Source organism: Grammomys surdaster, unplaced genomic scaffold (genome assembly GCF_004785775.1).
Source record: "Grammomys surdaster isolate TR1022 unplaced genomic scaffold, NIH_TR_1.0 317, whole genome shotgun sequence".
Lineage (NCBI taxonomy): Eukaryota > Metazoa > Chordata > Mammalia > Rodentia > Muridae > Grammomys > Grammomys surdaster.
In genome coordinates this window covers 373,320-386,815 of record NW_021604736.1, presented here as the reverse complement: position 1 = coordinate 386,815, position 13,496 = coordinate 373,320, and the positions used below count along the sequence as shown (strand labels likewise).

The 13,496-nt window shown below is 44.9% G+C and overlaps 1 protein-coding gene across 2 annotated transcripts in view; it reads left to right on the top strand.

Moving 5' to 3' along the window:
* Positions 1-13,496, top strand: part of Diaph1 (diaphanous related formin 1) — a 96,958-nt gene that overhangs the window by 81,233 nt on the left and 2,229 nt on the right. For both annotated transcript variants that reach the window (XM_028777888.1, XM_028777887.1), the window contains 8 exons: positions 2,629-2,723; positions 3,014-3,115; positions 3,351-3,590; positions 3,698-3,827; positions 4,693-4,817; positions 5,533-5,697; positions 5,799-5,934; positions 7,735-7,821. In XM_028777888.1, the coding sequence (XP_028633721.1) occupies positions 2,629-2,723; positions 3,014-3,115; positions 3,351-3,590; positions 3,698-3,827; positions 4,693-4,817; positions 5,533-5,697; positions 5,799-5,934; positions 7,735-7,821 (1,080 nt within the window). The remainder of the gene's footprint in view (positions 1-2,628; positions 2,724-3,013; positions 3,116-3,350; positions 3,591-3,697; positions 3,828-4,692; positions 4,818-5,532; positions 5,698-5,798; positions 5,935-7,734; positions 7,822-13,496) is intronic.

Here is a 13,496-nt window from a genome sequence, read left to right as displayed (position 1 = left end):
CTCTCTCTCTCTCTCTCTCTCTCTCTCTCTCTCTCTCTCTCTCTCTCCTTGCTTTAAATTTTTATTTAAGTCAGGCATGATTGTGCATACCTTTATTTAATCTCAGCATTTGGGAGGCAGAGACAGGTGGATCTCTGTGAATTTGAGGCCAACCTGGTCTACATAGTGAGTTCCAGGACAGCCAGAGCTATATAGTGAGACCCTCCCTGTCTTGGGAGATGGGGTGGAGTTGAAGGGTTAAATTAAATACATAATACATTTTATTTAAATTCAGCTTTAGGGTTAACAATTTCACACTAAAAATTAAGTTGTGTGTGTCCTTCTTACACAGGACCATGCTGATCTCTGCATTGTTCCATCTGTAGATCTGTAGATATGCTTCAGAAGCAAGCCTAGTTTTTATTATCCTTGATGATGTAACTTTGATTAATATTCATAGGTATTGGTATTTAGAAATCTCTGACAGAGACTAAAGTAATGCTAATCTCTGTTCCTAAGAAGTGTGTCTAGGGACAAACACAAGTAATTGTTATTTTAGAAAATAATAGAAGAAAGACTCTAATCCAGTGCATTCTGTTTCCCAGTGGAGTGATACTAAAGTAGGAACTAGTTTAGAAAGGAATCCGGGTCATTATTTCTCCCCCATGACCGCTCCCACTCATGGACGTTCTCACTTTTCCTTAATAAATCTATGTTCACTCTGTGTAAATGAAAGGAAAGAAGCCAAGGAATTGAGGGGTTGGGTGTCATTTAGTGCAGAGCAGTAGCCTAGCACATCCCTAGCCCTGCTAGGTGAGGAGAGGATAGAATTAGATTGTTTAGAGTAGGTCAGGCAAGCAGGCAGAAGTGCCTGTTTCATCCTGAGAATACAAAGCCAAGTCAGACAGCTCCGTTCTCTTGACTTATGTGTCTGGAGAGGACAGAAAGGAAAACGAAACAGTGGCTGAAGGTAGCTGCAGCCATAAGGCTGTCCTAGAATACCCTGGCCAGCACCGGCAGTAAGCTAAGCTTCTATGCATGCCATGTGGGGAGTGTTGAAGGGCAACACCAGGAGTGTTCTCAATAAGATGCTGTTAAAACAGGCTGAAGACCTGACTAGAAGGAGCTAAGTGAAGGAAATGACTGCCTCTCTTCAGGAGGGTGAACCCATATGCATGAGATTACTCGATTAGTCTGGAAACTGCAGAGCTCCAGCTACAGCGGTGGAAGTTTCTGTGGAGATTTTTAGTCAGGAAAGTGACTGTTACAGCCCTGTGTCATCTTTGGAAGGCTGCTTTGGTGTGTGATTTTCAGGCTCAGTTTCTGAGTAGGAGAAGAGTCAGGAGGAGGATGAGCCATCATAATGCTTTAAACCAATGAGAGGTGATCAGGACCTAAGGCTAAGGTGGTGAGGACGAAAAGCAAGGCACCGGATAGAAAGACGAAAGTCCTGGGACTTGGTGGTTGAGGAGATGAAGGACAGGGACACTTGAGTGCTTATGGCTCTGCAAGGTGGAAACTCACATGCTAAGCAAGGCACGCTCACCCAGGACAGTGTGGCCAGCAGATTTGAGTTGCAGGTGGCAGGATAGAACCTTTTATAGCGTGCACTCGTTGACTGCTGCCTTTTTATTGGCTTTGTGAGCACAGGATAGATGAATGTTCTAGTGGTGAAAAATAGATATCTGTATTTTCAGAATGCTGGAAAAAAAGGGGAGCATTGGGTCAAGAAGGTTCTTAAGGTAGACTTGACTGCTTATGCTGAAGGAGAATGATATTAGGGTCACCTTAAGAGCTGGGCATTGTAATGCACACTCAGGAAGCAGATCTCTGGATTCAAGGCCAACCTGGTCTGCAGAGCAAGTTTCAGGATAGCCAGGGCTGCACAGAGTCAGAGAAGCCAGCGTGGATGGTGAAGAGATAAATGAAAGAGAGCTGTTTTTATAGAAGATTGAATTTTATGTGTTTGCGTGTTTTATCTGCACATACATGTGGTTAGAGCCTGAAGAGGCCTGAGACTTTCCTGGATTTACAGGGAACTGGTTACAGATACTTGTAGGCAGTTGTGAGCTGCCACATGGATGTTGGGAACTAACCCAGGCCTTCTCCAAGAGCAGCCAATACTCTTAACCACTGAGCCATCTTCAGAAGACTCTTGATAATATTGAAGAGTCAGATTAGAACATGAGGGAATTGGAAGGACAAGAGTGTTTCTTAGAACTTGGCCATTTTAAGAATGAGGAGGTCTGGTTGAGGATTGCCTCACAAACACAAGGCCCTAGGTTTGGTCCTCAGCTCCAGTGGTGGGGGGGGGGGGGTTGGGAGGTAGGGGGAGGGGGGTGGTATTGGAGAACCAGGGGTGACAAGAATGAGCAGCTCAAGGTAATGGCAGCTTTGTGGGAGAGGGGATCTACCCCAGGTGAATGGTTCTAAGATTCCTGTGAGCGCAGTCATAGTGTTTGTTGAATGTGCTGAGCTCATTCACACTGTGGCATGGTGTAGTTTGTGTGTGGAAATGGGTGACAACAGAAGTTCCAGCTCTGGACTTGAGCTCAGATTTCAACTAGCTAGGCAGAGTGGGCTTTTAGGATGGTCTCAAATCGGGAGGAAGATGAGAAGAACCTGTCTTTGTATCTCATTCTCTGGCAGCAATCTTTTTGGGCTCATTCCGAATGCCCTATCAAGAGATTAAGAATGTTATCCTGGAGGTGAATGAGGCTGTTCTCACGGAGTCTATGATCCAGGTAAGCAGCAAGGAGGTTCTGCCAGAGCTGGCTCTTCTGTGCAGCTGTATGCCAACTTTGTCTTCTTGCTTGGTAAGCAGAAGCTTCTTCAAGCAATTTTGACTTAAAATGCTGGCTGAAGAAGTTGCTCTGTCCCTGATGGCCAGGTTACCTTAAAAGACTGAGGAGTCCCCCCACCTCAAAAGCTGCCCCACCCCCACACTTCCTTCATGATCAGGGGCCAGAGTGTGGGACTTGATTCATGATTCCCAGGCTTCCACCCCACACACAGCATTTATGCTCTTTTCCAGAACCTCATCAAACAGATGCCAGAACCTGAGCAGTTAAAAATGCTTTCTGAGCTGAAGGAGGAGTATGATGATCTGGCTGAGTCAGAGCAGTTCGGCGTGGTGGTGAGTAAGGCCCAGAGCAGTCAGCTCTTTCCAACTCCCTCGGTCCTTCCCTCTGGAGATCAGTCGGGTCGCTTGCTCCTTACCTCTTAACTGGTTTTGAATCTTTTAGTCAATCTTTTAGTCACCCCCCTCCCCTTTCTGGAGCTCTAATCTCCCAGAGGAGGATCAGCCCATTTCCTTTTTAGATGTCTCTCTCCATTAGCTCCATAATGGCATTTCTTTTCTTCCTCACTAGATGGGCACAGTGCCCCGTCTTCGGCCTCGTCTCAACGCCATCCTCTTGAAGCTCCAATTCAGTGAGCAAGTTGAGAACATCAAGCCTGAGATCGTGTGTGTCACTGCTGCGTGTGAAGAACTGCGGAAGAGTGAGGGCTTCTCCAGCCTCCTGGAGCTCACACTGCTCGTTGGAAACTATATGAACGCAGGCTCCAGGAATGCTGGTGCTTTTGGCTTCAATATCAGCTTCCTCTGTAAGGTGAACCATGGGGTCAGACAGGAGGACAGAGGGATGGAAGGCTGCTTGAGCCCGGTATTGGCCTATTGGTTTGAGGCAAGTCTGATGGTTTGTCCTCTCCCCACAAGCTTCGAGACACCAAGTCCGCAGATCAGAAGATGACTCTGTTGCATTTCTTGGCTGAGTTATGTGAGAATGACTACCCTGATGTCCTCAAGTTTCCTGATGAGCTTGCCCATGTAGAGAAAGCCAGCAGAGGTAAGGCAGTGTAGGGCAAAGCTAGAAGATGGTTCTGGGCTAGCAAGATGGCTGAGGTGGGTAAAGATACCTGCTTTCAACACTTCAGTCCCTGGGACCCATATAGTGGAAGGAAAGAACCAACTCTCACAAGTTGTGTACACACACGCGCGCGCGCGCGCGCATACACACACACACACACACACACACACACACACACAAATACAAATAAGTAAATATAATTTGAAATTTTTTCTAAAAAAGATGATGGTCCTGAGCCATAAAAGTCTCTACATGGGGAAAGAAATAAGACACTGCATTCAAGACAGGGTTTCTCTATGTAACTCTGGCTATCCTGGAGCTCACTCTGTAAACCAGGCTGGCCTCCAACACTCAAGAGATTCATCTGCCTCTCTGCCTCTGCCTATGCCACTGGGTGTTGGGATCAAAAGTATGCACCACCAACGCCTAGCCTAGGTCCACAGCTTTTGTCACCAGTGGCCTTACTACACAAAACTTCACAAAACACCAGGTTAAAATTGGCAGAGCTCCACCCAGCTTCTGTGTTCCTACCTATGTCTTCTTCTAAAACCCTGTTAACCTGAAGTAAATGAGACCAGGATCTCAGGGATCCCATGGATTCATTTCAAATTAAATGAAGTCTGCTTCTGTTAGTATTATACAGTGGGTGAAGGTTGGAAGTTCAGTTAACAAGTACTCATGCTTTTACTGCGAAGATCAAAACCAGCATGTGAGTCAGAGAGGAGTGTTCTCGGGCTAGTGCAGCATACCTAGAGGAGAAAAGGAGGAACCCAAGCAGGGTGGCTGAGGGTGAGGCTCAGAGACTATCTGAGCTACTCAATGAGCTCTGCTGTTCGTCTCCCAGTTTCTGCTGAGAACTTGCAGAAGAACTTAGATCAAATGAAGAAACAGATTGCTGATGTGGAACGCGATGTTCAGAATTTCCCAGCTGCCACAGACGAAAAGGACAAGTTTGTTGAGAAGATGACTATATCCTTTCTTGGAGGACTTGGGTCCCCAGGGGAATGAGAGGGATGACAGCAGCATTCACTTTTTACCTCTACATTTTTTATTTCCACTAACTACATAGTTTTTAAGCTTATTGTAGACATACACCTTGCAGATAAACTACAAGTCTCCAAGTGTCTGTTCTGTCCTGTTCTGGTATAAACACAGCTACCTACTCTAAAAGCCCTGAGTTCCTACTCTGTTCCCCACTGCTGTCATGGAGACACCCTTCCACAGAGATAACCACTGCCATTACATAGCATTTTCTCATTATGTCTCAGCATTGTTTCTGTAATAATTTATGTAGCTTCTGTTGTATGGGTAAACCATAGCTTATGGTTTGCCTCTGTCTTCTTACAAATACTCACAGTGCTTCTGTTCTGTGTAATGAACAGGAGTATATGGTGTATCCTGTGTAGCCCATTCTGCATCTTTAAATGGTTCTCTGACCTGGGTCTGTTTCTTTTTGGGTTTTGTTGTTGTTTGGTTTTTTGTTTGTTTGTTTTGTTGGTTGGTTGTATTTTCAAGACAGGGTTTCTCTGTGTAGCTCTGGCTGTCCTGGAGCTCTCTCTGTTAACCACACTGGGCTCAAGCATTTAAGAGATCCATCTGCCTCTGCTGGGATTAAAGGTGTGTGCCATCACCACCCCAATATGGGTCTGCTTCTTGGTCTTGGTCCTTTACGCCCTGGCTGCACAGCTTTGTGAAGGATGCACAGGAACAGTATAACAAGCTACGGATGATGCACTCCAACATGGAGACTCTCTATAAGGAGCTAGGTGACTACTTCGTCTTTGACCCTAAGAAGTTGTCTGTAGAAGAATTCTTTATGGATCTGCACAACTTTAGGAATATGTTTTTGGTGAGCAAGGGTGAACTGCTATTTTTCATGGGGTTCCTAATGATTCCTGGAGGGTTTACATGTTTCCACATGTCCTCCATCTGGTCCCCTCCCTTCTCCAGCAAGCAGTCAAGGAGAACCAGAAGCGCCGGGAAACAGAAGAAAAGATGCGGAGAGCAAAACTAGCCAAGGAGAAGGCAGAAAAGGAGCGATTGGAGAAGCAGCAGAAGCGAGAACAGCTCATAGACATGAATGCAGGTGAGCAGTGGGAAGGTACCGAAAGGTTCTCTGTCTGGGGACCCAGGTCTGCACGTAGCTCTTGGCAAATAGCTTTTGGCAGCCTTCTGCTTCCAAGCTCCCGGTACTGGATTTAACATGGTTTCCTTTTCTTCTCCTTTGCTGCCTCTTGGATTATGTCTTTTCACCCTTGTGATTTGGGAATTGCTGTCACACTTAACTCTTCACTTCTGCCTGTCAAAAAAACCATTCCCTGACCTGTTCTCATTCCTGCTGTTAAATATTTTGGGTTCCCAAAATGTTTCGCTGACTCCTCCCGTCTTGAAGTAGCTCTCCTTTCCCCTTATTTCACCAATTCGCTGTTCCTATTACCTCATAGAGTGTTGTATGCACGGCTGAGATCATAAGTGGATTGAACTTCTAGAAGGGGGTGAAAAGCTGGCTACTCTTTCTCCAGCAGAAACATGTCTTTGTTCGAGCATATGGTCTCAATTACTGGCCCTCTGTTTCCTGTCTCTGCTGCTTTCCTGCTGAGGATTCCCTGCCCCCACTACTCCTTTGGGCAGCGGAAATACAGTAAATGCAGCATATGTTGCGCACGGCCCTGATCTGTAAGGCCTATAAGCCTCTGAAAGTGAGGGGTTCTTAAATCTGTCAAGCCTTAAAAATTTGCTGAGCAGAAACAGCAAAGACCAACATGGTTTGCTCCCAGAGACTTTGAGAGTAGTTTCTTGCCTTTATCATAGTTGTATTTAAGCCACCAACTTTGTTTCCATAAAACTGTTAAAATGTATACCAAGTGTTCATCATTTCCCTCCCTGTTCTCCCTGGGCCTCTAGGGCTTTACTCTTTCTATATTGTGTAAGATGTAATGGGAACAAGGTGGAGTCCAAATGATATTTGTGATAAGGGCTATGTAACCCAGCCAGCAGGTGGCGTAGTGGACCTTACCCTATTCTAAGTGCATGGGTCAAGCAAATGAAATTGAATGTAGGTCAGCTGCACTGGTGATGTTCAGACAGCAGATGGCGCTGGCAGTAATGAACCCTCGTCTTCACCTCATAGCCAACCAGCTCCTTGGGATTTCAGTTTCAGATTTCACTATCCTGAGCTGTTGCCATGGAAACTGAGCCTGGCTAGAACTGGAATTCTACCTTAACTCTTTGTATTCCAGCCTGCTGCTTTCAGCTGTCACCTGCAGAGCTATCTTCAGGAAGATGCAACCACTGGAAGCAGTAGTAATATGAAATTCAGTCTTGACCAGTGTGCTCTCTGCCTTTAACCCTCCTGAAGCCCAAGCCCTCAGTCATTGATGTGGACTCGAGTGAAACACTGAAATTGATAATAGTTAGAATAGTTGCTCCCCCCACCCCCAGACACACGGCTTCCTTTTTAGCCCAGGCTAGCTTCAAACTCTACATCTTCCTGCTTCTACCCCCCAAGTACTAGGATTACAGATGTGGTCGCTTTGTCTGGCATAGCTGCCTTTTGATTTATAACCATGGTCTCTGTTTAGTCAGATCTTGGAGTTAGTGTTAGGAGACTGTGTGCTGGTCCTGATCAGTGCAAGTAGGATGACATTGTAACAAACACCTCACGTTTACACTAATAGGCAATGAGTCTTCAGGCAGTTTTTAAACCGACACAAGTAAACATGGGTCTGAGGCGTGAAAGGTTGACCCTTTCTTGTCTTTCATGAGCTGTCTGTCAATGTGCAGGGGTGGGGAAAGCCACACAGCAGCCATGTATTTCATGTGCACTTTGACATTTGCTTTGCTGCTCTCACTGAAAAATTTTCGCCTCTGTCTTTGTTCATCACAGAGGGGGATGAGACAGGTGTGATGGACAGTCTTCTAGAAGCTCTGCAGTCAGGGGCAGCATTCCGACGGAAGAGAGGGCCGCGGCAGGGTAAGTAAACAAATGGAGCCCAATTAGTTGGGTGGGGGCTGTGGGGTCTCTGCTCCTGATCATGCTAGTGGAGGGCCGAGGAAGAATGTGATGCTTCAGTTTAGAAACTTCCCATTTCTGTGCACTGGGTTGTTAGAAAGACCACACTAGGATCCTTCGGAGGCCTAGCTGTCATGGCTTCTTTCTATCAAGAGTAACAACTACAGCAGAAGCATCATTATGACAGAGTTAAGGCCTGGCTCTCATTTTCCTGTTTGCTGGCAAAGGCTCTGCAGACGTTAGATACAAGCTTCACTCGGAGACCTCTGGAGAGAGAAGATGGCTGGACACAGTGGTGTCTCTGGAACTTTGGGTGCCTCACACCCTTCAAGGAGGACCCTAGCCAAAGGCACAGATTATACAAGCCTGTATAAACTCAGTTTCCTGGCCCATATGGTTTGCTGTGATTCTCCTCTGATAACTGGCTGCCTTCTTCTACCTACACTCCAAATACTCGGGGAAAATTTCCTTCCATTAACTCCCCTGGATATGTTCTAAGCCCTTTCTCAAACAAACAAACAAACAAACAAACAAACATCCTTGGTTACAACTTGTCCATTACATGGCAGTTTCTGAGTATAGGGTCTCAAAAGGGAGGAGAAGTGGGTATCAGTTTTACAGATAGACCTTTGTATAGCAAGCACAGCTAATGGGACCCCTTTGGGTCTTAGTTTTTGTAAAGGCTTTCACAGCACTGTTTCTTACCTAACAGAAGTGTCATGCATCTCACTGTGCTGTCCTCCCTGACCCTCTTGACTAAGTCTAGTCTACTTCAGACTTTGATGGGGAATTCCCTTTTAAGCCTCTTCCTGAGGAATTGTACTAGAGATCCAGATGCTTCCTGTGCAAACTGCTGGGGATGCCCCTGTCTCTACTGCTTTCCTAGTAAAAAACCAGACATGCTAATAGAGAAAAAAGAATTTTTATCAGAGCTACCTTTTCAGTAGAAATTCATAACATGAATTAGTCAGAGTACTGTCTCCCAGTTAGAAAGACAGTGGAAGGGAACTTTTAGAAAACACTGAAATTAAAAGAAGTTGAAAACAAGGATTGCATAGTTTAACTCAGCCTCAGTTTATATTCTTATCTTTCTGATCTGGTTTGCTAGGCTCAACAAATATCTGGGAGACTCTCATTAAAACTTTGCCAGTTACTCTGGAGAGCTTTTTGTACTTGAGTTTCACCTCATCTGAAGTGATATAGCCTTGCATCAGAGTGGCATGCCAAGGACTTAGGCTCTTTTCTTAGAAGAGAAAGGCTGCAATTTCGAAAGCCCCATTTTAAAAGTACAGAGGCTCCGGTAATCGCAAGCTCCCTCCAGGGCTGCTGGACCCAGCTGTTCTACTCTTTGTCTGGCTACGTCTGACTGTTTTCATGACGGCTGGTTCTCACCATTCCTTATGCTGCAACACTTTAATACAGTTCATGTCGTACTGACCCCCAGCCATAAAATTATTTTTGTTACTACCTCATAACTGTAATTGGATTGTAATGTAAATATCTGATATATAGGATGCCTGGCATGTGACCTCCAAATGGGTCAAGACCCACAGGTTGAGAACTGCTGCCCATGCCCAAGTGCTGAGAGCCAGAGAAGCAGAGCACTGGCAGGCTTATCTGCCTCACATTCTTTCCCTTCCCAGGGGCAGCTGTCTCTGTTCAAAGACACTAGCTTTCCCTCTAGAGTCTCTAGGAATGTTAAAATCTTCCAGTCTCTGGAGACATGAAGGAGTGACCCCAATACAAAGATCCATTGAGGAGCTGGAAGAGGAGAGTTACTATCAGGGCTGTTCATTAAAAGTAGCATGTAAATTGCTACAGTCTGCAGGGTGTGGAAGAACAATGGCTTGAGTGTCTAGAAGAAGAATCCATGTGACTGTATTAGAGCTCCCATTTCCAGCTGTGATTGAGTCAGCTTGTGGTTTTAATGATTCAACTTTTTCTCCAAGCCTGCCTGCATTGCATGTAGGCCACTTACATACTAGAATGAAAGTCAAGAAAGACATCTATCTCTCTGGAGTCTTCCCTAGGCTGTCTCCCAGCTTCCTTATAAGCTCCACTTATTGCTAATTGAGGTCTGTGTTAGAGCCTTGATAAGCCTAAAGGCCCTAGTATTGATTAGTATCCACTCTGCTCATAGGTAGGAAGAGTTAAGACCCTACACCTAGGGTCTTGTGGTAAAGCCATAACTGTGTCCTGATTTTATGAATCCAAATCCAGGACTCTTTCTATTAAGCGTGCATTATTGGACAGAAATTACAATGCCCCTCTATCCAGGCCAGAAAACTCTGGCCTAGGACATTACAGTGGTCGTTCTGGAGGTGGTGAACTGTACCAGGGAGGGTTTCTGATGAACCACCTCTCTGAGAAGAGTGTTCCTTTATCACCACTCTCCCCAATTCTGTAAAAATAGGACAAGAGGTATAATTAGGGTAGTTTCAGACATGGATGAGTTATTTAGGATGATAATGGCTGTCCCATCTGTCCCAGTTTCCTCTTCCCTGAGGAAGCTTATTAACAAGAACACTTCCTCTTTGCTTGTGTCTCAGGATTTTTTTTTTTCCTTGAACCATTAACTTTTTCCAGCTGAGCTCCTAGTGTTACTCTGCAGGGTTTGCTTACATGTTTCTCTTGCTCACCTCCATCTTCTAGGTTCCCATATTTGACCATTTTCTCAGACTCTGCCTCTACCCCCAAATATATGGGCCCATTCTCCTAGTTAGTAATTGTTCCAGATACTACATAGTCAAACACTGACCAAGTTCTGTGATTACTCTAAGTACTCAGTAGTCTTACAGACGAAGGAAGTCAATTTCCTGATTTAGTCTGATCAGCAGAGCAGTGACTATGGAGATAGATCAGAAACTGGGATGCTGGGGTTCCCTTGATTCTTTTCCTCAGAACAAAGGCTTTCTCGTTTTTTATTTCATGTCCATCCTAGTGTACCTATGGCTTAAAGAGGCAATTGTGCTGTTTTCTCTGTCTGCCATATTCCCCTAGGTCTTAGGACACATATAAGAAAGCAGAAGTCTCATGAGTATAGAGATATTCTGAAATGCTACTGGACCAGGTACAACAGGGAATCTTAGAGGAAGCAGCAGCTTATGACTTGCTGCTCTGGAACTCTCTTAACTTCTGTGTTGCTCTAAGGCAACTGTTGAGAGAGTTTTGAGTCAGCAGCAGTTGCTGCAGTTCATTCACTCCAGTTAGACGGATGTGCGCATGTGCACACATATGAGGCTGTGGTAAAGAGATACTGAGCCACTGTGTTTTTCTGGACATGACAGTGGGATCCTGGAAAATTGAGTGCTTTAGAAAGAGTAGAAAGGAAACCCATATGAGAAGAGACGAAGATGGAAAGTAGGAAAAGCCCACACATCCTCTTACATCAGTTCCTGCAGCAATGCTTTGTTTCCAGTTCAGCATCTAACTTGGGGAAGCCCTGAGTGTGTGTTTGTGTCTCTCTGTCTCTGTCTCTGTCTCTGTCTCTCTCTCCTCTGTCTCTCTGTCTCTGTCTCTCTCTGTCTCTCTCTCTCTGTCGCACACACACACCCCTCTTCCTGTGATCTGCACCTAGATACACCAATATGCTATCAGCAGGATTTTTTCTGTTCTTTCTCCTCTTGGTAGATAACCCTTTGTGCCCTTGGGAAGAGGAGGAGGAGGAGGAGGAGACTCTAAATTGGTATCTGGTTGCATTGTGTGCTCCCTGTGGGCAGCCTCTGCTGGTGTGGAAATATGAGCTCTGGGTCATGGCTCTGCACTGAGACTGCTAGCCCTGGAGAAGACTTGGACTCTCTTACCTGGTTTGGCTTCCGCCTACCTAAAGCTTTTTGCTAGCCCAAAGCAGTCCACCTATGGACTCTTCCTGCTCATGGTGAAGTCATTAGGGAGTGTGGACTTGGCACTGGTTCTTTCAGGCTTTCTTCACTCCAGCCTTTTCTAGGTCCCAGGAAGATTCTTTGGGGGTTTTTGGTTTTGGTTTTGTTGTTGTTGTTTTTGTTTTTTGAGATGGTTTCACTTTGTAGCTCTGGCTATTCTGGAAGTCTCTATGTAGATGAGGCTGGCCTGAAACGCAAAGAGATCTGCCTGCTTCAGACTCCCAAATGCCGAGACTAACAGTGTGGCCTGCTGCCCCCAGCTTTTGCTCTTGTTTTTATGTCACCATTCTTAGATATACAGTTTGGGGATTGCGCAAAATTATGCGACTGTCACCATTGTTTTATTTCAGAATATTTTTTCAATCTCCAAGAGAGACTCCATATCCATTAGCAATTCCTTTTTAACGCACACGTAACAGTTGTGCACATTCTCACGGAGTATCTAAGGATATTTCAGTGTACATACAAACTGAGATGTTCAAATAAAGGTAACCCTTTCCTTCTCTGGTAAGTAGCAGGAACTTTTGATTCTCCCCTCTATCAGTTTCTGGTTTTAAGCTTTTTACTTGTTTTGTTTCAGATACTGACATACACATTTTTTTATATAAAATGTATGTGTGTGTGTTTGCTCATGCACACATACATGTCCATGGCTTGCCACTATGCTTGGGGTCAAGTACTTCTTACTCACTGAGCCATCTTACCAGCCTCTGGCATGAGCTTTAGTTTTACATTTAAAAACATTGTAGGAGCAAGGGGCATTTGTTCCATGTGCCTTTATTTGATTATATAGAAATTTTGAGACAAGATCTTATAGCTGAGGCTAGCTTCTAAGTATGCTGGCCTTAAACTAAGAATTCTTTTGCCTCAGCCTCCCAAGTGCTGGGATTACAGGTGTGAACCACCATGTCACTTTTTCTTGTTACTCTATCTTCTTTCTCTGTGAACTTTCCTAAGCTGGGAATTCACAGGAATCAATTTATAGAATATGTGGAATCGATTTATAGCATATGACATTTTATGTCTGGCTTTGAAAACTCAAGGTTTCTAGATGTATATGCAGTCCCTGCATGCTGCTAACGAGGCATGATGGTCATCACAAGGTGGGCATGGTCCCAAGGATCTAGCTGTCTTCCTGATGATACTGGAGTCTTAAGTATGGATTCATAAATGAGCAGGAGAGACTTTGGTTGAAACTTCTTTCTAGGAGTTCCCTCTTAGTCATCCTTGGCTTCCTCTGCTGTAGGTTTTTTTTTCTCTATCTTTTCAGCACTTAGTGTGTGCATGCACACATATGTTGTATACATACATTTTACACATTGAAGAGGTGGGAAAGAGGCAGGCCTGTGGACCTTGTTTGTTGGAGAAACGCATGGGAGTGTGGTGTGCCTGTGATGACAGTTAGTGGCTGCACTCCTCTTTGCAAGACCCCTCCAAGCCTACTAAAGCTGCCTCTTGCTAGAACAGGCTTTCCTGAGGCAGCCTTATAGTTTTACCTACGAGCTTTCTGTGGAGTGCCTACAAAATAACAATACTGTGTGGTAAGCTTTCACATACTTAATTCCAACAAACCTAAAGGAGAAAGTGGACTTTGAGTACTGTTTCTCTTGATATATGACACAGCCAACGCTATAACAGTTCTTCTTTTTTTAAAGATGTATTTTTATTTTATATTTATGAGTGTTTTGCATATATTTATGCAAACGCATCCTGTGTATGCCAGGTGCCTATGGAGGCCAGAAAAAGGCACTGGGT